This window comes from Marmota monax, unplaced genomic scaffold (genome assembly GCF_021218885.2).
Source record: "Marmota monax isolate L192 unplaced genomic scaffold, Marmota_monax_Labrador192_F-V1.1 WCK01_AAM20220418_F8-fsc00001, whole genome shotgun sequence".
NCBI classification, from domain to species: Eukaryota; Metazoa; Chordata; class Mammalia; order Rodentia; family Sciuridae; genus Marmota; species Marmota monax.
Genome location: NW_026693777.1, coordinates 24,153,670 through 24,178,321, shown reverse-complemented (window position 1 = coordinate 24,178,321; position 24,652 = coordinate 24,153,670). Strand labels below are relative to the sequence as shown.

Sequence of the window (24,652 nt, the reverse complement as noted above, 5' to 3'; positions counted from 1 at the left end):
AAATAATTCTGTTACCCTTCTTTTTAAAAAATACCTTAAATTTGCCAATGTGATGTGTTCACAAACTACATTCTACAGACTTAGGACTAAATCTTTTTATAATGTTTCTAGATCTCCATAATTGGGACTTAATTGCTTCAAAGAAGAAAATGAGAAATGGAGAATGACTCCTCAGGGCTGTAAAGTCAGAATCTCATTGTTCTTTGTAGATTTATATATTTTTTCTGATGTCAACTTTCAATAAAATGAAGAAAGTAGCTCTAGCAACTTCTATGGTCTGAGTGGCTACAGGAAATGAAATAAGGCAGGCATAGTCTTTTAGGAAGGTCTCCTTAGGCCCTGAAATTTTGGTACCAAGAAGTGTGATGGGCTAGAACATGGCTCCATCCACTTGGTTTTTAATTTCATCTGTCCACCTATTTTTTTTATGTTTTCTTGTCTTTGATCAGTTTTTCAACTTCATTATTAGTATTTCAGGCACAATCAGTTTATATTCTCTACCTGACCATTTCAGTTTTGAAGTTCAGTAGGTCAGTCTTTTATTTGTTGTTCTTAACCTTAACTTCTGGTAATTCGTGTCCTTGGTGAATTTAGTAATTTTTATTGAGAGTTCAAATTTCCTTGAACTGAGTCCTGTGGACCTCATTTGGGATGTTTTTCCTTTAGAGGAAATTTATGATTGCTTCTGTGGTGATCCCAGAATACTGTTGTGCTGGCATTTCTGAAAACCTTCAAGTCCTGGGGTCTCAGGTTAAGCTCCAAGATTGGTCTCTTGATTGCAGGAGTAATAAGGTCAGCTCTACTTCTCTGGTCTCCACTCTGCTTGCTTACAACTTACTGTCTCTTGCTCTGGTTTCATCTCATTGTTTTCTTTTTCCCCTTGGAGATTCTTATATTTTCTAGTGAGCATACAAATGCACTGAAAATAATTTTTGCAGTAATTTTTTTTGTGGTGCTGGGGATTGAATTCAGGGTCTTGTGTGCATACTAGGCAAATACCCCACCACTAAGCCACATTCCTAGCCTGATTGTTCTTTTTAAGCATAATGAAGAACAGAGAAATGGAATGTCCACTGAGAGGTGGAACATGAGATCAAGAGGTCAAGATGTTTCAACATTTAGAACATAGAATCACAGAGATTGATACAAGAAATTAGTTACGAAAGCCACGATTTTTTTCTAACTTAGATTAATATCACAAACCAGCGTTTTAAAACCTATTTTCATGTTCCCTCACTCTTATCCAGTGCTATTCTCTTGTGTCATATGGAAAAAATCCTTAGAGGTAAAGTAGATGTTTTATTTTCTGACAGCCATAAATCCTTCCCTAACTAGTAGGAGTTATTCTTTAAATAAAATGTGGCTTTGAAAAAATTGTATCCTGTTATTTTAGCTAAGAAAAATCCAATCTTTGCCAAAGAATTGAAATTACTTAGCCTGTAAAAAAGAAAGTAGTTATGTGGTCCCCTAATTCTTGGAGCTTCTTATTACTGCTGTGGTCTGAATGTTTGTATCCCCCAAATTCATGTGTTACAACCTAATTGCTAAGATAATAGTTTAAGAGATGGGAGACTTCTGAGCTGATTAGATCATGAGGGAGGGTGGAGCCTTCATGAATGGGATTAGTGCCTTGTAAAAGAGACCCCAGGGAGATCTTTCACCATTCCTACCATGCAAATTTACAGGGAGGAATAGGCCATTGCTCTTGGATTCTATTGTTTATAATCACCCTGTTTATGGCATTTTATTATAGCAATCTGAATGAACTAAGTCAAGTATTTTACAGGACTTAGTTATGGAATTGTGAAAACAGAATATAGTCCTTTATCTTTATGAAGGATACAAAGATAAAATGGGGCCGGGGTTGTGTTGTGGCTCAGTGGTAGAGCACTTGCCTGGCATGTGTGAGGCCCTGGGTTCGATTCTTAGCACCGTATATAAATAAAATTAAGATCCATTGACAACTAAAAATATGTTTTTAAAAAAGACGAAATGAACTTCCATTTTTACAAGACCAGTGCTCCGACCACTGAGTTATGGAGCCCAATTACTGTTGGACTTTGATTTTTACATGGCTGCCTTTAATTAGATATAAGAACCATTTATTGAAAAAAACAAAAAACAAAAACTGTTAATACTAAATTTGCTTCCTAGTAGTTGCCTCAATGTTTCTGTCTATGGTCGAGAAGACTGAAACAGGAACTCTGAAGTCTGAAATTCCAGGTGCTGTTGTTACCCTGTAACCCACTGCTCTTACCAGGGCCAGAGGTTTTCCAATATTAGCATCTCTTAGGACACCTGGGAGCATGTTTAATATGCAGATTTAGAGTCCTATTACCAGCTTCCAAGCCAGTATATAGTTGTTAAGGTCTAAAAATCTCATTTTTAACAAGTTCTCGAGGTGATTCTGGACTAATGGTCTGAGGCCAATATGTGGTTAAAATTGGCCTAGGCTTGCCTTTTCAAAAGTAGCAAAAACCTCCTATGATGCATTTCTTTGGCCCTGCATATTCCCTCCTTCAAGAATACTTGACCGCAGGGTAAATATCTTGCTTGAGATTTTTAACTATTATTTCTATAATTATCGGTCTTTTTGAGGGGTGGTTTTGTTTATAGAGCTGGATATCAAATCTGGAGCCTTACATATGCTAGACAAGTGTTCTACCCTCTATCACAGGGCTGTACTCCTAGCCTCCCTCCCTTTTATTCTTTAAGTGCTGGGGATTGAACCCAGGCCTTTGAGCATGCTTGACAAGTGCTCTACTATTGAGATACACCCCCAGCCTCTAACTGTATGGCTTTTTGTGTTTGTTTGTGTGTGTGTGTGTGTGTGTATGTGTGTAGGGGTGTACTGGGACTCAAACCCAGGACCTCATGCATGCTAGGCGAGTGTTCTACCACTGAACTACCTCCCCAGCTCGTGTGTGTGTGTGTGTGTGTGTGTGTGTGTTTAAATGAGGACTATTTTTTGAATGACTGCTAAAATGTGCTTTTTATTTTATTTTTTTAAAGGCTGCACTTAACTCACTATTAAGGAAAAAAAAATCAATGCATTATTCACACATACAAGTTCTGAACAGCAGGAACATCACTATGACCTGTTATTTGTCTTTCTCATCTCCCACTCTTCCCTAAAACTGGTTCCCCCTTTTCCTCATTTAAATTCCCACTTATATCTCTTAAAGACATGTCCTATCTTTACATGTATAGATCATTTAAGGGCATCCTGCATGAGGAGACAGACAACCATGAATTCTTAGTTTTCTGGGTTTAGGCCACAGAGTCTCTGCAGTATCTTGGAATGTTACTGCAAAGTCAGGACCCAGACGCTGCCTTCCACCTTCTACACTAGAATTTCACCTGATTAGTCCTGTCCTACTTCTGTCCATTCCCCATGTGGTTTGCAAGGGTTAAACCAGAATATAATATCATTTATTTTCTTCTGGCTATTTTTAAAACCTGTATGTCTTTATTGCCATAGTTTATGTCATATATGAATACAAATATATGAATCCAGAGGCTTGGGACATATACACAGACACCATTGCAAAGAAATGCAAACACCTAATGAAAATCAAAGATAAATTTTATAAAACAATCTATCAAAACTCCTGCTTCAGTGGCAGATAAAAGGCTCAGTAACTCACACACAAATCATTATTAAAATAACTTCTTTATTTTCATCTACTGTAACAAAGAGACAGGCAATAACTATTTTGACCAGAAATAGTTCCCACAGTGACGTAGACCCACTGAGCAGTGGCTGCAGCCCTTTACCCTCTCTTGCTGTCATATTATGTTTATAGCCAGAATGTTGACAGAGTCAACAGGATGTGGTAATAGGTCAAAGGCAAGAGAGCTGACATGGTGACTTCCATGCAGTGTATGTGAGAGATATTTGTTGTGCCTTATTCTGGAAGTGAACTCAAGCAAGATGGATGATGACATCTAAATCACAATTATGGCCAATAAGGACTCAAAAGAGCCTTGCAATAATCAAATAACTTTAGGGAAAACATTTGAAATGCAATTGCTTGGTCCTGTTCTTCCTCTGTCCTGCCTCCCATTATGTATACAGCCCTGAGAGAGAACATTCTCCCAGACCATCTGAGCATGTCCTCCTACTTGTAAAGGTCTCCAGGCTCTGGGCCCCTCAGCATTCTCCCTGTCCCTCCTCATTCCCACTGTGGCTTTTCCCATCCATCAAGCCCTCTTGAGCCCTGTGGCTGGCTATTTGGGGATATAGTGATTTAGAATTTTCAAGTCCTATCTGAATCCATTACTGGCTCTCAAATGGTTGCCTTGTATCCTCTGTGCCTGGGGCCCAATCCCTCACTATTGACTAGAATTTCTTTTCATCTACTGATCCCTTTCATTCTCTCTCATCTTAACAGGCAATCTGAGTTCTAAGTTCTCCTAAGGTCTAAGTTTCCTAAGGTCTCAGCCTCATTTCTGTACACCCTCTGTTTTAGTCAGCTTTTTCTCTGCTGTGACTAAAAGACCTGACCAGAACAATTGTAGAGCAGGAAAAGTTTATTTGAGAGCTCAGAGGTTCACAGGCGTTAGTCCATAGAAAGCCGGCCGCATTCCTTGGGGCTCACGGTGAGGAAAACATCATGGCAGAAGAGTGTGGCAAAAAGAAATCAGCTCACATGGTGATCAGAAGCAGAGAACGAGGTCTCCACTTGCCAGATACAGATATATACCCCCAAATCACGCCCTCCAATGAACCACTTCCTCCAGCCATACCCCATCTTGCTCCAGTTACCACTCAGTTAATCCCATTAGGGATTAATTCACAGATTAGATTAAGGCTATAGCCCAATCATTTCTCCTTCAAACCTCCTTGCATTGTCTCACATTTGAGTTTTTTCAGGACACCTCACATTCAAACCATAACCACCATCATACTCCCTCTTCCAACCATGAAGTCTTTTCATATCATTCTCTTTCCCTCAACTGAAAGCAGCTCATTCTTCCCAATGTGAAACTCTTGCCTGTGCAAGCTATGTTAGTCACTCTTACCCAACACCTATTCCCACCTTTCTTTATATTTTAGATCTTTTCTTTCCAATGGCTCTTTTTTTTTCCCTGTGTAAGTGTACTAGAATTCTAGCTTGATATTGACATATATTTTTAATTCTTGTTATGTAATTTCATTTACCAGGTGCAATTCCTGTCTAACTAGATTTTAATGTTTAAGGGCTTAGGTTGTGTGAAGAAACAAAAGACCCCCAAATCTTGGCTTTTTGATTTCAAAAGCTGAGATTCAAGTACAAGCCATATAGATTTGCAGAAATGAAATACAAGATGTTTTTAAGAGTCTGTTTTCCAGTCCCTTAGGATATGGATTTCCTTAGCTATGGAGGGATCGTCACAGTCATAAAGGAGCAAAACCAATTGAGATTCTCTTGGGATGTGAGAAGACAATTGCAGACATTGAGGGAGCGTCCAACAGCCATTCCTACCCACTTCCATGCTGGCAGAATCCACTCTATGCCATCAAAGCTGAAACTTGCTTCCCATTGGAGAGAGAGAGAGAGAGAGAGAGAGGGAGGGAGGGAGAGAGGGAGGGAGGGAGAGAGGGAGGGAGGGAGAGGGAGAGGGAGGGAGGGAGGGAAGGTGTCATTGAGTACCTTTACAAAGATTTTCTTCTTTGATAAATTGAGGAAGACTAGGAGGGATATCCTTATTTCCCCCACTCCCAGCATGCTTTTGGAATGTTGTCATGTGAAATTTCACTATTGATGGGATTGCAAACATAACCAGTATAAAAATCAGTATGGAGGTTCCTCAGAGACTAAGAATGGAGCCACCATATAACCCAGTTATATCAGTTCTTAGTATTTATCCAAAAAAATTAAAATCAACATATAATAGTGATACATGTATACTCATGTTTACAGTAGACATTGAGGGAGCATCCAACAATAGTTAAATTATGGAACCAGTCTAGGTGTCCATCAACAGATGAATGGATAAAGAAAATGTGATATAGAAGAATGAAATTACATCATTTGCAGGAAAATGGATGAAACCTGAGAGAATTATGTTAACTGAAATAAAACTCAGAAAGTTGAGGGGTCATATGTTTTCTTTCATATATGGAAGCTAGAAAAAAGGAGGGGAAAAAAGGTTTGGATGTTTATCGAGTCTCATGAAAATAGAATATAGACTAGTAGATCAAAGAAGGAGGGACCAAGAAGAGGGAGGAAAAGAGAGAAGGGGGTAGTATTAGGGACCAAATTATGTGCATGTACCAATATGTAACAATCCCACTATTATGAATAATTATAAGCACACAAACTTAAAAACAAAGATGAGGTCTTGTGCTACTGCTGCCTTGTTGTGATCATGAGGAGATACGCTGCTGACAAGAAGATGGTGCAGAAAGTCAGGAAGAGTATGAATTCCCACTGACATTGTTGAAATACTAAACCAACTATGGGACTACTTAATTTTGGATTTCTTATTATGTGAGATAATAATGAATTCTGCCACTGTTATGCAGATACAGGTAGCTGAAAGCATCTTATACCCCTTCCTAGGAATTTCTAGGAACAAGGGAGATAATGCAACTTCCAGATAGTTTGGGGAAATTGAGACTTAAGAGGACTCTTTTCTTATATCACATTATACATCTTATTGGCCAACCATGCAGAGGTCCCCTTCACAACATGGTAGAAGAATAAGAGAGAAATGGTTGCATGGTTTATGAGGCAGAGAACACTTGAGACTTCTTCACAGTTCCCTTGTTTCCTCAGAATGGAATGGGCAAATAGTAAAATATTTCTTCTCAAGAGCAGTGGGAATATTAAGGAAAATAAGTGAAACCTGGAGGGACTTTGGTGTAAATGACAGGGCAGAGCAGTGATAACTTGAGATCATCCAGGACAGAGGGGCTCCAATGTCCAGACATAAAGTTACATTCCAATGAGAACAGATGGTGCCTGATACCTATTATCATCCTTGAGGCTACCTATTCTTTCCTCCAAACTTGGATGTGACCCCCAAAAAAGCAGAGAGGGGAAAACTGAATTACCTGAGAAAACCCCAAATTGATAGAGTTTACCCTAAAGTGAATAAAATCAAGCTTCCTAACGATAGGTGTAACAGGGACTTAAGTCGGAAAGTTAATTTGGTTATAGAAAAGTGAAAATTTTTTCTTTTGTATACTTGAATATTTGAACAGAAATAGCTTTCTTGCTGAACAGTCCTCTTTCTCAGAGGGGAAACAACAACAAAAACAAAGAAACCCAACAACCCATCTTACTTCAATCCTGTTCTTCCTTCTCAAAGTTCTCTCTCCTTTCATTCCTCACTGCCATATATATATATATATATATATATTTTTTTTTTTTTTTTGAGAATTATTTGTACTTGGGGCCTCCACCTCTTTGAAATCTACTTTTTGTTTTTTTTTTAACCCCATGTGACATCTGGCTCCACAGGAATAAACCTGCTATCCAATAGGTAACCATTCAGAAAACATTTACTAAGTATATACTCTTGAGGTGTTCTTCTTTTTCTAATGTGGAAAAGTAGTTTCAATTAATGAATAAAGAGCTTCACAAGTAGCCCAGTGTGGTGGTGCATGCCTGTAATCCCAGGCTCCAGAGGCTGAGGCTCTAGGAGGATCATGAATTCAAAGCCAGCCTCAGAAAAAGTGAGGCGCTAAGCAACTCAGTGAAACCCTGTCTCTAAATAAAATACAAAATAGGTTTGGGGATGTGGCTCAGTGGTTAAGTGACCCTGAGTTCAATCCCCAGTACCCAAAATAAACAAACAACACTTCACAAGTGTTTCACTGATCCTTTGAATGAGCCTGAACTCAATTGTCCCCCTTTAAACCACTTTAATTTCTTGCTTTGTGAGATTCAAATAGGTTCAAAATTCTGAGATCCTCCATAATGCTTTCCTCCAGCCCATTGCAAGTTTTTTTTGCCTTTTAGGGGCCTACCACAGAAAGTTATAGGAAACAAAACCCAGAACTCTCTGGTTCTTAACCTAGAAGTGAGCTTAAGAATTAGCTGTGTTAAAACTGATTAAAACATGATGGAAGTCCCACTTCAGGTGCAATGAATTTATGGAGCCTAGTCAAAATATTGTCTTCCTCATCTGAGCTCTGTGGATTGATCAAGAAGGACTCCTGGGTAGCTCTCTGGTAGCTTCCTGAGTCTCCTTAGTCAAACAGCAGCTACTTCTGACTTTGCTTTACCCCCGGATCTTCTCTGTGTCTAGCCCAGAGCTGGGATGATGCCTACCAGGATCCTTGCAGATTGGGTTGAATGTCCATCTCTGAATGCATCAAGCGGATTGTGTTTGTAAGAAATTAGTAGCACTCCATGTACTTTGGGATATGTGTTTGAGCCATTTGATGCTTTGTGTAGGGATATGGTGATGGGGCTTCTTATGTACTACTGTCTCCTAATATACTAAAAATCCATCAGAAATTGGTTTCTGGCCTTCACGAAGATGTATAGGATACAGATTTTACAGGTAGCTTCAGTTCAGAGTCCTTCTGAACCATGATGGCCTGTGAAGCACTTTCCCCCCCCCCCCCCCATTCAAGATGGCCCTCTTACACTAGTCAGCTGGCAGGGCTGGGTTCTGGCCCATGATTATCCAACAATCAGGTGGTTCACTAATTGTGAGCCAATCAGTCAGTCACATATTCACTCATTAATTCATGCGGGTAGCCAGTTATAAAGTCAACCATTCACCCACCTTCTAGACATCTTGAGAGCCTACCATGTGTCAGGTACTATTTTCACTTGGGACTTAAAACACAGGGTGACACGAGGAGCACTGCACCCTTGCAGCCTACCAGGATGGTGGTGAGCAGTTTTTCAAGCGTTCTGTTGCCCTGGAGGGTTAGTGTCCTGCACCTGGGTGAACCTTGTCTCCCACCCCCAACTTGTTTCCTGCTTTGCTCCTTTCAGTCCGGGCTGAGCATTGACTCTTGGATTTCAGCCCCGCTGGTAAGAGGCTCCAGATATGGGCCAGGCGGAAAATCGGAGACAAGAAAACAAGTATGTAGCAGGGGAATATAGTGGGAAAGGTAGCCAGATGAGGCGATCCTGGCCAGAGCGTTTCCAAGTTGGTGCCTTCATTGTTTTGGGGGTAGGGAAGGAAAGGAAGGGCAGATGCTGCGAGGCTGGGAGGGGTAGGTCCAACCGCTGGAGCCGGGGCTGGGCTCTCGGGGCGCGGGCGGCGTGGCAGGCGGCTGCTGCGGGGCGCGGGGCGGCGCGGCGGGGGCGCGCGGCGGGAGGGGCTGTGCGCTGCGCGGCCCCCGAGCGCGCGGGGCCTGCCGAGGAGCGCGCGCCGGCCAGGCTCCGCGCCTGGTACCCCAGCCGCTGGCGGCCGCCGGGCAGCCCCTCGCCCAACCATGGCGACTGACAGTAAGTGCGTTCCGGCCTCAGAGGCCGTGGGAGGCCGCGGCCAGGGTGGGAAGTTGTCTTTCAGACGCCTGCCTTTGTGCTGGGCTCGCGGGAGCAGCAGCCGGGTACTCCTCTCCTCCCGGCGGGCCCTTGCCCCCCGCGCTCATCACCCTTTGCTCCCAGGCAGGACTAGAGAGGGCGGGAGGGATGTGGTGGAAGGGCGTGCGCCAGGCGCCAAGGCGGAGGGAACACTCGATGCCATGGGGTAGCGGGGCCTGCCATCTCAGCCGTTTGGGGGCACTGCCCCCAGGCCCAGAGCCAGTCTTCAGGGATCCCTGCCACGAAGACACTGCGAGTTTTTGGAGCTGTGAGTTCAAGGTTCGCCTTGAGTTCTGGGTTGGGTTTGTGCACCCGCCTTCTGGGGATCAGGATGGCTTGCAATGCAACCCCACCAGGGTTATGTTCCCCTCTGGGCAGCGGAGGGCCAGCTAGAGACCATGTCTGGCTACCATGGACAGTGAATGAGAAGCTCGCGGAGACTTCAGGTTGAAAATCAGAATGGAAGTGTTGGAAGGAGCTATTCGGCCTGTCTTTGGCTTCTTAGAACCTCTGCTTTTTTGGCTTATGATTTAGGTTAGGTCCACATCTATGAAAACTGATTAAGTTAGATGTAGCTGAAGCTAGATGTGTTAGTAAAGCCTCAAAGGAAGTTCAGGGGAAAACCATTGAGTCACACCTGTCCCATACCCAGCTCAGGCCTATCACATTTTAAGGGCGCAGGAGAGACCATTTGAAAGGTGTTTTGAGACATGAGATGGAGCAGAGATGGGAAGATGAGGGTCAAAATTTCTGCAATTAATTATTTTTCTTTAAAATTATTAATCAGCCAAGAACATAGTGCAAAGAGCATGGGTTTTGTAGTTGAAACGCATGTATTTTATATTCAGAATTCACTAGCAATGGGATCATGACACTGTCCACAATTTCTCTACTGAAAACCCTGACAGCTGTCATATCTCAGGTGATGGTAACACAATTGGCTCTCCCTACCTAGCAGTTGCTCTCCCTCTCCCCATTTGCCATAATTTTTCTTGTGTGAAGATGCCAACATGCTCTCTCCACTTTCAGGTTTAAAAGTATATAACAGTTTTTACAATATAATCAGCTAATATGGGCCAAGCTTCCCTTTTTCTCAGTTCTGCTCATTTATACGAAGAGTGGTCTAGCATTTTTTTCCTAGGAAAAGAAATTTTGGATTTGAACTTTTATTAACTAATTAAAACACAACAAACAAGTAGATAATTAAACTTGGCCTTATTCATATATTTCTTAGAAACAATAAATGGTAAAGGGACTCAAACAGGCAGTTCATGCATTCCATGAATGCAACGGACAGTTCTTTTTTTTTTTTTTTTTAAGTTTTGGGTAAAGATGATGCATTTGGTATCCTAGAAAAAAATTTGCCATGTTTCTTTTTCAATTGAGATAAATGTTACTTCTACTTCCTTATATGGTATGTTCAACTCTACGGAAGAATCAAACTTTATGCCATTAATTTTTGCTTATGAAAAAATTATGATATTTGACCAGCTTAGCTCTTGAGGTGATTTGGGCCCAATATTATGTTTACTCTCAGCTGAAATGGAACTAGAAATCAGATAGGTTTCCAGAGTTTAGAGAACAGTTAGTATTTGTTCTTATTTATAAGTAACAGGAAAGACTTACCATTTGTCCCTGTGGAAATGAAGAGAAGGCAAGTATTTTCAGTGAGTATTTTGAAAAATACCCCCCAAATCTTGAATGTATCTTCAGTTTAAAGTTCCACAACCTTCTATAGTTAGAATAGAGGTGATTCTATAGTGTAGAGCCCATGATTCCTTCTAGACACAGTTTTTTTAGTTAGCTCTATGGCTGGTGAAGTAACTCAGTGGTAGAACAGTTGCCTGGCATGTGTGAGGTCTGTGTTCTATCCCCAGCACAGGGAGAAATAAAAAAAAATAAAATAAAAAGAAAGTTAACTTTGTTTTCCAGCCCTGGCTGCACATTAGACATATCCTTAAGAGCTTTAAAATATACATGGACATCAGTATTTTTTTCTTTAAATAGTCTCAGACTTTCACAGGCATGCAAATCACCTGAAGTGCTTGTTAAAAGAACTTGCTGTACCCCACCCCCAGAATTCCTGATTCAGTAAGTCTGAGTTATGGTCTCATAGTTTATATTTCTAATAGCTTCCAGTGATATGAAGCTACAGTGCTCCTAGTGCTTCTTACCTCTGCAGGTGAGGGAATAGTAGATGACAGGCAGGTAGGGGTATACAGAGAGATGATAATTTCTTCTGAAGTCTTGTCATCAGACAGTGTGTATATGGCCTTTTTATGATAAATCAAACCTGGGTTCAGTATTGCCTAAGGACTACAACTGATTGCTTTTTTTTTTCTTTTCTATTTTTCTCCCCTCTCCCAAAATTTTCCCTTGAGGGAAAAATTGGCTTAAAGCCAGGCAAATTCAAATTCTCTCTTCCATTCCTTTCCTGATGGAATCCAGAAGGACTTTCTTTATGAAGGTGTTCTGAAAGTGTATATCAAATATAGAGATTTTGTAAAAAATAGTTGCCTATAAACTTATAATGTTCACAAAGAAGAATGTTGCCTACAGAAAATGTCTTTATGTCCGGACAGCAGGATGTCTAAGGGCAGGTTCCAGAAGAGAAATGAACTCCAGAGGCTTAGTGTGGTTTTCAGTAAGTTAGCATGAGGTATTAAGCAACTTTGTTCCAATGTGTAATGTGTTGTGGTAGTACTTAGGTATTTGAACTATGTTTTATGATTTCCTCAGTAGCAAGTGTTCCAGATAAGTCTTTGTTTCCAGATAGTAGTGAAGAATTTTTCTCTTTTTCTTCCATTTATGGCATTTGTTGAATTATTAATACTCCTTTTTATGGGTCTTTGTTTTTTAAGTCACTTGAGTCTGCTTGTAAGAATTAAATTCTCAGGAACAGTCAGGGATGTTAGGCAATGTTGGAAATAACTAACTATATTATGTCTCAGAAATCTTGAGCAATTCTTGAGTGGTTGTGTCTTGGGGCTGTTGCTGATGAACATTTGGTATTACCAGGGAGACATCTGGTTGCCTATGGTTGTTCCTAGTCTACTGGTTGATCTTGTGTCTTTTTTTTTTTTTTTTGCCTCATCCATCCACAAATGGATTGTTGCTACCCCACAGGCAGTATCTATCCACTAGTAGCCATTCTATCCCTCCTACTTTCTAGTTGAGGGAGTTTCTTTTTTCCCCATCCTCCCTACTTCATCAGCAATCTTTGTACTTGATCCTGGAGAACGGAAGGAAGAGAGCCAAGGAGGGAAAAATCAAATGTAGAACCTCGGCAGGAAATGATGGGGAACCACTGCCAAATATTTGCTTGAGATATTCAGGATGTAGGATGTCTCAGACTTTCACAGGCATGCAAATCACCTGAAGGCTGTAATTTAGTCATTACCATGATTTAGGATTATGGATTGATTAAAGGAAAATTGCTTGGATTTGAGCGAAAATGAAATTGAAATTCTTGAAATTTTTTCTAGTAATTATTAAAAAAGGTTACAAATGCTGCTAAGTAAAATGTACAGAGAAGAAAGTTAGAAAATGATAATTTACATTAAAATGACATTACTCACAAAGAAGTGATATAATTCACAGAAAATATCCTTATGTCCTTATAAACATAACAATAGTATTGAATCAAGAAATAATCATTCATGGAGCACTGTGAATACAATACCACTTATACCAAAAATGTATAGCCTGGTTCTAACCTTGAGAAAATATCAGAAATATCAGGTGAAAAATGCTACCAAGGACATTTGAATATGTATTCTGTTTGGACAATAGCATTGTGTCAAGGTCAGATTTCATAAATTTGAAAAGGAATGCCTTTCTTCTTAGGGGAAACGGGTATAGTCAGGATGAGGGGACATATGTCTGCAACTAAATCTCAAATGCGTTAGGAAAAGACATATGCATGTCTGTATGTCATATGAAAAAGAGATAAAGCAAATGTGGCCAAGTGTTAACATTTGGTGAATCTAGGAGTTCCTTGTACTATTCTTGCAACTCCTCTGCAAAAAAAAAATATTTTGGAGGAAAAAATGCTTATAAATGACAGAACTGAGATGTCAGCCAGTATTCTAGGCGTTATGGTCTAATACTATTGAGATGACTTTTTGAAAGAATAATGTTGAAGGACCCCCATTTGTAGACTCCTCATTCTGGTTTGGGATGATAATATTCACAAAGCTTTATGAAAATGTCATATGGACACAAAAGAAAACAGTCTAATGAACCCTGAAGCACCAGAGTCCGCTCAACTGTAAGAGGTGTCAGCATTTCACCACTCTTGTTGCATCTCTTTCCAGCACCCTCCTAATTTTCTGGAGAATGTGTTTTGAAAGTGTCTTTATCACGTTATATTAACCACTGTCTCTTCAGCATGTCTCTGTGCACACTTACCCCCTATAACTGCTAGGCTGTTATCCCACTGAAGAAAAGGACCCTACAATAAGAGATGATAGAATTCAGATATTATTAATGTCGTCGACTAGCAATCAGTGTTCTGAGAAGTGCATTGATTTGATACATATGGGTTATACTCTTGCTTTAAGTTTGAAAAGCTGACTCAGCCTGGGTAATTATAAACAGTGTAGAAGAAAAGAGAAGCTGCTTGTTCTCGTTTTGTTTTCCAAATTCTTCCTCCTGTTTTTTAAACCAAGAATTAAATTCTAGAGAAAAACATAAAGATGTGTCTGGGGACAGTATTCTGGACTGATTTACTCAGTTGGGATTATCCTATTGAAACATTCTGGAAGTATGCCAGAATAAACACTTTCATACTATTTGAGTAGAATTCCACTTTATAAATTTTCTGATTGGCATCTCTGAGTTGGTGAAACTTTTTCTCAACTGACTTAACTTTCTAATTGTATGTAAAACTTGGTCTACCTAGCAATGGGTTAGATCTCTTGGGAGGAGTAGATTTGGATGACATTTGTTGTTTTAGGTCACTAGGCTATCATTTAGTCATTACCATGACTTAGGATTATGGATTGATTAAAGGGATGCAAATGATGGTAAAATTCATTAACAGGTATTTCTAGTGTATTAGGGAGATACCTGAAGTACACATTACAAATAAAATTCTTAAGTGCAGTTGTCTTTCATTAAGGATTATCCACACCTGACTTTTTTAGATTTTTAATTTATTTAATTTTTAAAAAATTTTAATTTGTTATATGTGACAACAGAAATACATTACAATTCATATTACACATATAGAGAACAATTTTTCATATCTCTGGTTGCACACAAAGTAGAGTCACATCCTTCATGTCTTCACACATGTACTTAGGGTAGTGATGACCATCACATTCCACCGTCTTTCCTACCCCTATGCTCTTCCCTTACACTCCTTTCCCTTTTCCCCTTTGCCCTATCTAGAGTTCATTTAATCCTCCCACCTCCAGCATATTATGAATCAGCATCCCTAAATCAGAGAAATCATTCGGCATTTTGTTTTTTGGGATTGGCTAATTTCACTTAGCATTATACTCTCCAGCTCCATCAATTTACCTGAAAATGCTATGATTTTATGCTCTTTTAATACTGAATAATATTCCATTATGTATATATACATCACATTTTCTTTATCCATTCATCTATGTAAGGGCACCTAGGTTGGTTCCATAGTTTAGCTATTGTAAATTGTGCTGCTATAAACATTGATGTGACTGTTTTTTAAGCCAAGAATTAAATTCTGTATGTTGTTCTTAAGTCCTTTGGGTAACACATCTGATTTTAGGTAGTTTACATTTATGGATGAATACCATTCCTTTAGAATATATTTTCTTTTATTACCAGACTAAAAGATCCTCTGGATTCTAATTTTAGAAATGCAGTAAGTCACATTTATAGTTTGACTCACAATGGAGTGGAGGTTAAGAGATATACAATGATTTTACCTAACATGAAAATTCCCCTTATTTATTATACCATAAGCATAATCTATTATCAATCTCAATTAGGTATTCAATTGCCTTAGCTCAGAAATTTCAGAAGACTTGTTAACAGTGTGATATGGTAGAATGAAGTTCAGGCTTGGTTTCAGAGGTGCCTGAGTTTTGATGTCTGGCATTACTACTCAGTGGTTGGGTGATGGGCTCAGGTAGATTGACTTAAGTGAGGCTTTGGCTTTGGCTTATTCCATTTTGAGTAATTGCAAGAAGCAAATGAGATGGTACAGAGTAATGCCACGAAGAACGCAGCCATTAATTCAGAAAACTGGTGAGGGGCGATGGGGGATGAAGAAAAGACAAACAGACATACATAGAGAAAAAGCTGGGGCCAGGTGGGACATCGTCCCCTGATGGAGGATGAATGATCCAGAGCTAGCTCTGCACATTTATTATATAGATTTAATCAAAAGGTTATTTGAGGGAAAGTTTTAGCAAAGCAGGCAATCTGAAGGATGCAGGACTGGCAAGACATTAGGATTATCATGTTATGTTCAGAAATCTCTATGCCCAGGAGTTGGTGCCTGAGCTCAAGTTCCTTACTGATAAATTTCTGTGCCTTTGTACAGAGCCTCCTCAGTTAGGCATCACCATAGCAACTGGGCCATCTTGACCTGTACCTTTGCACAGGAAGTTCCCAGTGCAAATGCTGCCATGTGGCAATCAGAAACCATGGTTCAAGTCACTGCTCTCCACAGAATAGGTGTTCAATAATAGGTGTTCTGTCTCTTCACCTGATGCTTTCTGTAATTTATAGCTCATATCACAAGAACAATCTGACCTTCAGAAACAGGGTGCCCAGTCACTGACATTTTTCTGTGTGAAGAATATAAAATTAAGTACACATGTTCTGTTAAAAATGTAAGACTCTAGGGAAGAGAATCTAGGACAAATCACCCAAAGGTGCAGAACTCAGATTTTAAATAGAAGTATTAATCATGATGTTTTTATCCCCAACACTAATTGTTTTGGGCAAGTGTGTTTGCAGCATCTATCATAAGCATATGAATTTGTGGTGCATGTGTGCACACTTAGCTTTTATTTAGTGGCCTTGGGAGAATTCAGTCATAGGCTTTTGAGGGGCTAGCACAGCTGCCTCTTTATTGAAGATCCAAGAGGATTCTGAAGATTTCTCTGCTAATTTGCATTTGGTGATTTCTTTTAGACTTTGTGGCCTAGCCTTCTCTTGGATGTGACTCATGGATAGGTGTTACACTGGAGAGGTGTGTTGCCCCTTCAGTGACCTTGGAAAGCTTGAGGGTATTGCTAGTTGTTCCATTATTGTGTTTTAAAAGACCTTAATCTTCTAGTAATGCCCACATTGCCTGCCTGGTGTCTCCACTGGTCCTGACCTCAGTCACCATAACAATTTCTGAGAGTAGCCCATCTTTTGACTGTGGCTCTGTTGGGGGCCTGCTGTTGCCTGTCTTGACATTCCCCATTTCTCTTCTTTTCAATGTGCTACCTCTCTGTATCTGCCAATCCGATTTCTCCTTTAGTTTTACTATTTCTTGGAGTTTGGGCTGAGACACATGGACTTTATTAATCTAAGATTTGCAGCATCCTCAGCAGCTTAGCTGCCTTCAGCCAGCTTACTCCTGATTCTCCAACAGGGAGGAGGGAGACTATAACTCTTCACCCCTGATCTCCTACCATCCTTCTCCTTAGATTTTTTAGAAGTATATTGCAGTGTCTTTCCTTACTGGTCCATTAGAATAAAATCAATTCTTAAGATTTTAGTGGTAACAATTCCAGTCATAATGAAGTCATGTTTTTTCCTACAGTGTTATTTTTTTTTTTAACTCCTCTGTATTTGTTGTCTCTTGTTGCATAACAAATCACTAAGTGCATAGAAGCTTAAAACAACACAGTTTGTTATCTCATAGCTCTGTACGTCTGGGGTCTTGACTTCTGGGGGTCAGGGTGTCAAACAGGGTGTCAGCAAGGACTGTGTTCTCTTCTGAAGGTTCAACTGGAGAAGGTCTACTTCCACTCCCACAAGGGGTTGGTAGGATTCAGGTCTTTGTGGGCTGGTAAACTGAGGGCTTCAATTTTATACTGGCTATTGGCTGGTGGCCTCCCTTAATTCCTTTCTATGTGAACCTCCCCAGTATGGTCATTTGCTTCATCAAAGTCAGCAGGGTCATCTCCTAGGAAGCTTATAAATGATAAAAATCATGGAAGTGAGTGCCAAAGATTCATATCTGGGCTGTTAATTCAGAAACCAGACAGGGGGAGATGGGGGATGAAGAAGAGACAAACTCTGATGGAGTTTGACTGACTGACCAAGAGCTAGCTCAGCACATTTATCATATAGGTTTCATCAAAAGGTTATTTGTGGGAAAATTTTAGCAAAGCAGGCAATCTGAAGGATGGAGGACTGGTGAGACATTAGTGTCATCTTGTTTTGCTCAGAATTCTCTATTATTGAGAGTTGGTGTCTGAACTCAAGGCCTTGACTGATAAATGCTACATACCCTCTCTGTGCTGGCATCACCATAGCAATTGGGCCATCTTGACCTGCACTTTTGCACAGGCATCTCCTAGCACAAGGCAGCCATAAGGGCGTCAGAGGCCATGATTTAAATCACAGCCCTCCACGATCCCATCATCTTTGCTGTTTTGTTGGTTAGAAGCAAGTCATAGTTATGACTCTTGATTTTAGATGACATTGGGATAGTAAAGCCTGAAATACTTGCTTAGGTCAGAAAGGAAATTATTTTTCTTTTATATTTTTCATGGAAGCAAATGGATTTTTTAAGGTACACTGCTAATGTGTGAGGCACGTTATAGGGATAGGATATTATTAGTTGTAGTTTTAAGGCTCTGTATGCTTGCATCATATACTATTAATGATTTAATCCAGTTATAACTATTTTCTTATTAAGAAGGTGACAGATATCTGGAAACTGGACAGTTCCTGACTGTCTCATAATATTGTTCTGAGTGACAACAAATTACTGATAAATTTTCCTTTTTATATTATTGATTTAGAGTTTAGAATATGAAACCAGTTTTAAGAGTTCGCTTAATGGAAAATATTGATTTTTATTGTATGTCTCTGTCTTGAAATTTTTTTTAAATAAAGTAGACTTTATTTTATTCATATATTTGTATGTGGTGCTGATAATTGAACCCAGTGCCTCACACATGCTAGGCAAGTGCTCTTCCACTAAGCCACAACCCCAGCCCTGTCTTGAAATTTTGAGCTCTTTGATTTTTGGTTGCTACTTGTCACCCAAAAGCTATTCTATGGTAAGAGGCATAACCAACATCATCAGCTGCTTACAATCAAGGTAAGACTATCCTACTCTTGTAGAATCCTGGAGACAAAAATTTTCATTTTTATCGATAAAATTAGCTTACATAAAAATGTATAGGAAGGCTACTGAAATTATTTTATTAAAAAGCATCCTTTTATGACTTTCTTTTTGAAGTTATTATCAACTCTCCCAATCAGAATCTATCACTCATTTTACCCATACCTCTTAATTATTTAGTTTATATGCACCTTGAGAGGAAGATCTACTTTTTAGTGATATTTCCTCTATTTTGTTGTCTGTTGCAGCAGCATGGTGGTATAGATACAGTAACAGCACAAATGTTCAACAAGTTCTGTTTATCTGCTCTGAGGCACCTTGCCACCCTGGATCTCATTGTTGTTTTTCAGTGATCCTCAAGATGTGGCTTTTTGGATCTTGGGGACCCTATGAACCCAGAGGCTGGTGGTCCCTGATACTTTTTACATGGTCTGTGAGGCCAAAACGGTTTCCATAATAAGATTATGTTTATCCTTTTAATCTCATTTTCTTAAGTGTACATAAAAGTTTGCAGAAGGCACATGAGGGGCTATAATAACACCCTGCAGTCAATAGAATGTATGCTTATGTGTTCTTCTGTTTTAAACATATCTCAGTTTACATTTGAAATATGGTACAGATTAATAAATAAAATTCAAAATTCTAAAGTGCTTTGGGGTCTTTACATTTTTGAAATATATAAGGTCCTAACTAAGACCATAAATTTGAGAACACTGTATTACTTTGTCAAACGTTATTCTGGAACAAATCCTCTATTAATATCTTGAACAGCTGGGTATGATCCTTGGTTATCCATTCACATTTGAGAGTAAGGCACTGGTTATTAATTTTTTTTAGTTGTGGATGGACACAATACCTTTACATATTTATTTTATATATTTATTTTTATGTGGTGCTAAGAATCCAACCCAGTGTCTCACATGTGCTAGGCAAGTGCCTCTACCACTGAGCACTAGTAATTATTTGTAAGGGCTGCTTTATCTGCTGTATTGCTTTCAGGTGATTATTCAGAAATCTATTTCATTGTGGGCACCCAGTTTTTGGTATTTATAGATATTTTTCTGGTTCCAGTAATTTTTTTTTTTAACAGAAGAATATTTCAATTCCCTGTTTCTGGTTCTCTCTGAGAAAAGCTGTGTACATAAGCCTACCTGTTGTCATTTTGTGAGTTCAGGCAGTGAAGAGGCCTGGCTGTCTTCCCTTATTTGAGCTCTCTGTGAAGACCCTATTTTCTGTACAGAGCCTCATTTTGCCACAAGGTGATGCCTGGTTCCCAAACCCAGAGCCTCTGCTTTAGTTTTTCCCAAGATTAAACAGAGTGTCCCACATCAGTGCATTGATTAGCTCAGGTTACTATAACAGTTTTAGTGAGTGCTTGCATCATTTTGACCAAAATACCCAACAAGAACAACTTAGAGGGGAGAAAGTTTATCTGTGGCTCATGGATTCAGAGGTCTCCATCCACAGGCAGCACATAATGGGGAAAGGGCATGGCAAGGAACACTGCTCTGCTCATGGCAGCCAAGAAGCAGAGACAGTGGGGAAGGGGCCACAGGGAAGTTGGACCCCTTCAGGACATGCCTAGTAACCTGCCTCCATCAGCCCTGACTCACTTGCCTACAGTTTACACCAGTCAGTCCATTCAAATTAGGATGGACCGATTAGGTTATAGATCTCACAATTCAACCATTTCACCTCCGAACATTCCTGCATGAATACTGGAATTTTTTGGGGATACCTCATATGCAACCCATAATAATAACAAAATAATATTATATGAGTGGCTTAAACAAATAGAAGTTTATTCACATTTCTGAAGGCTAGAAGTCCAAGGTTGAGTACCAGCAGAGTTAGTGTCTGGGATGTTTCTCTTCCTTGCTTGCAGACGGCCACCTTCCTCTGTGTCCTCCCAATATGGAAGGAGAAACCTTTGCCATTTCTTCCTCTTCATATAAGCCACCAGTACTATTGGGTTAGGGTCCCATGCTTATGACCTCATTTAACATTAATTACCACCTTAAAGACCCTGTCTTCAAATATAGTCACACTCTGAGATCCTGGGACTTAGGACTTCAACATTTGAATTTGGGGGTACACGGTTCAGACCATAACATTTAAGAAGGGAATGTTCTTTGGCTTTATAGAGAGATTTCCCTCTCTATCTTTTCAAACAAGTCTCCTGTTTTAAATCCTCCTTTCTGCTCTTCTTCTGAAGTGATAGGTGATTTCAATTATAGAGCCATTCTGGGATTCTACAGCAGGAATTGGCTTGCTTGTTGTGTTATCTCCCTCCATAGGTACCTTGAAGAGAAAGACAAGTGAGTCTCAGTTTTTGCTATATCCTTCCCATTTCTAAAAATGTTTTAATCTTTCTGATCTGCTCTTGTTCCTCCCTTGCACTTTTTCCTCCTTAAATCATTTTCTCTAAGGAATGCAGGGATGGAGATAAAATCATGTGTTCCATCTGCCATTTTACACTGGAAATGAGTCATGGGTAGATATTCTAATGTTAACCAAATTTGCATTTCTGGGACAAGACCTATTGGTCATGACATTTTTGGTTATTACTCTCACTTTCTTTTGGGTTATTTATGTGCTTCTTAGTGTTCTATTTCAAGTTATATGTTGCTATATCTTGTATTTTTCAAGTGTTTGCAAATATGAATTATGATATACATACTTTTCATAGTCTAACTTAGCATCAAGATTTAACCCCTTCAATGGAATACAGGAACCTTAACACCATATGAACCCCTTTCCCCTTCCCCCTGTATTTTTAGTTATCTTATAAATTATATGCACATTCTTTTATGGACTGAATTGTGTACTTCCAGAACTGTTGAAGTATGAATTCTAGTACTTCAGAATAAGATCTGGAGATAAAGTCTTTGAGGAAGTAATTCAGTTAAAATTTACATAAAATGAGGTTATTAGTATGACCAATATGACTGGTGTCTTTATAAGAGGAAATCTGGACATAGATGTAGAAGAAAGATAATGTAAAGACCCAGAAGAAGATGGTCATCCGCAAATAAGGGAAGAGTTCAGAAGAAGATGGTCATCAGCAAACAAGGAGAGAGGTCTCAGAAGCTGTCCCTGCTGGTACCTTGGTCTTGGACTTCCAGCCTCCAGAATGTGAGAAAATAAATTCATGTTGCTTAATGGACCAAGGTCTTTGTTATGGTAGCCCTAGCAAACTAACATGCATAACTTTTTAAAAATTTTTTAAAAATATTTATTTTTTAGGTATAGATGGACACAACACAATGCCTTTATTTTTATGTGGTGCTGAGGATCGAACCCGGTCCCGCCAGTGCTAGGCGAGTGCTCTACTGCTGAGCCACAATCCCAGCCCCAACATGCATAACTTTTGCTGTCAAAAGTCAAAACATATTTTAAAGAGCTCAAATGGAGAAGAATGGTCTATAATGTTTACTCAAATACTTATTATCTTTGTGACTCTTCTTTCATTCCTGAGAATCCGAATTTCTCAGATTTCTTTCCCTTAGGTCTGAGGAAGTCCTTTAGTAATTCTTTTATAGTTGGAATGCTTTGTCTTCCTTCATCTGAAAATACCTTGACTTCCCTCTCATTCCTGGGGGACATTTTCACTGATATAGAATTTTAACTTGAGAGTTCCATTATTTTAATTATTTTTTGGGGTACTGGGGATTGAATTCAGGGGGCACTGAGCTGCTGAGCCACATCCCCAGCCCTATTTTGTATTTTGTTTAGAGACAGGGTGTAACTGAGTTGCTTAGCACCTTGTTTTTGCTGAGGCTGACTTTGAACTCACCATCCTCCTGCCTCAGCCTCCTGAGCTGCTGGGATTATAGGCATGTGCCACCATGCCCGGCCAAGAGTTCCATTTATTTTATCACTTGAAAAATGTTCCAGTTGCTTCTGGATTTCATGATCTCAGGTGACAAATCCACTGTCATTTGAATTATTTTTCTATTATTGATTGAATGTATCATGTGTCTCTGGCTGCATTTATGATTTTTAAAAATTGTCTTAAAAATTATATATATATTGTACATGGTAGTAGAATGTATTTTGACATATTACACATATATGGAATATGACTTCCCATTCTTCTGGCTGTACATAATGTAGAATTACATTGGTTGTGAATCAAATATGCACATAGGATATTAATGTCCAACTCATTCTACTGTCTTTCCTATTTCCATTCCCCTCTCTTGCCTTCATTCCCCCATGTCTAATCCAAAGTACTTCTATTCTTCTAACCCTACTCCTCCTCATTGTGAGTTAGCATCCACATAGCAGAAAAAACATTCGAACTTTGGTTTTTTGGGATTGGCTTATTTCACTTAGCATGATACTCTTCAGTTCTACCCATTTACTGGTAACTGCCATAATTTCATTGTCTTAGTTTTAGAAATTTAATTATGGTATATCTGGGTATGGAATTCTTTGGGTTTATCATGTTTAGAATTTGCGTAGCTTCTTAAATCTTAAGAGTTAAGTCTTTCTCCAAATTTGGGATTTTTCCTCTATTATTTCTTCAAATAGTTTTTCACTTCTGAATTTTGCTTCTCTCCTGGGATTCTGATGACACAAACGTTAGATTTTTGTTATTTTTCCACAGCCCCCAACTTGCTGTTCATCCCTTCATCCCATTTTTCCCCTCTGTGTTCTTCAGATTGGACAATTCATTGATTTGTTTTAAAGGTCACTGATCTGTCATCTCCATTCTGCACTGAGCCCAGTCAGTGAGTTTTAAAATTATTACAGTTATTGTGTTTTCAGTTCTAATGTTTCCACTTGGTTGTTCTTTATATCTTTAATATTTTTCTGAGACTTATTATTTTTCCCATTTGTTTCAAAAGGATTTATAATTTCCCACTGAAGCATTTTTTATGATAACTGCTTTAAAATCCTTGTCATATAATTCTAGCATCTCTGTCCTCTTGGTTTTGTGTCAGTGGATTGACTAGTTCTTATTTGACAAATTTTTCTCTGTACTTTTTGTGGTGAATAGTTTCTTATTGTAGCCTAGATATTTTGAATATTACAAAATGAGACTGGTTCTTATTCAGACTACACTTTTGGAGGTAGTCAGTCTATTTAGATTTAATATTCTTGTCCTTACTAATGTGGGCTGTGGCTTAAATGTCAATTTAGCTTTTGTTGCCTTTGCAGTACTACAAACATTGCCTTGACTGTGTGTTATACCCACAGGTAATTTGAAACTGGGTGGTATTTTTCATGATAGTTCAGTTCCCCAACTTTCCTTTATTGATTCAGGTTGATTTCATGCATAAACCAATTATGGGTATTTCCTAGAGTAAGGTGGATGTATTCAAAAGTATTCTGTCCTGGACAGCTATTCTCTTCCTCCCATTTGTTACCTAGAGAGAATGGTTCTCAACTGGGAATGATTTTATTCCTTTAAGTGATCTTTGGCAATGTGTGAGAAAATTCTGATTGTCTCTACTGTGGCAGTTGCTACTGGCATCTAGTGGATAGAGCATGGGTATGCTGTTAAATATCTTGCACAGAGAACAGGTCCCTACAACAAAGAATAACCTGGCCCCAAATATCAATAGTGCCAAGACTAAGGAGCCCTGAGCTACAGAGAGTGGATTTTTAAAAAATTTATTCCATCTTTTCCAGAAATGAAAGTCCTTTCAGCATTTTAATATACTATTATTTTTTAGGTTTTGGCATCTTTTACTGATGAAAAATATAACTTGTAATTTATTTTTAGGTAAATTATCTTTCTTCTCTGGTTGATTTTTAAGATTTTCTCTTTTATTTTCATTGCAACCGTTATATGTGTAGGTGTACATTTGTTTTCATTTAGACATTTTTGGTTTTCATTCCCACCTCTCTCTTTAATTCTGGGAAGTTCTTAGTCATT

The 24,652-nt window shown here is 39.1% G+C and overlaps 1 protein-coding gene across 2 annotated transcripts in view; it reads left to right on the top strand.

Moving 5' to 3' along the window:
* Positions 1 to 9,316: 9,316 nt before the first annotated feature.
* Syt16 (synaptotagmin 16) overlaps positions 9,317 to 24,652 on the top strand; it is a 256,940-nt gene continuing 241,604 nt past the window's right edge. For both annotated transcript variants that reach the window (XM_058584608.1, XM_058584607.1), the window contains exon 1: positions 9,317 to 9,401. In XM_058584608.1, the coding sequence (XP_058440591.1) occupies positions 9,389 to 9,401 (13 nt within the window). In that variant the 5' untranslated portion in view covers positions 9,317 to 9,388. The remainder of the gene's footprint in view (positions 9,402 to 24,652) is intronic.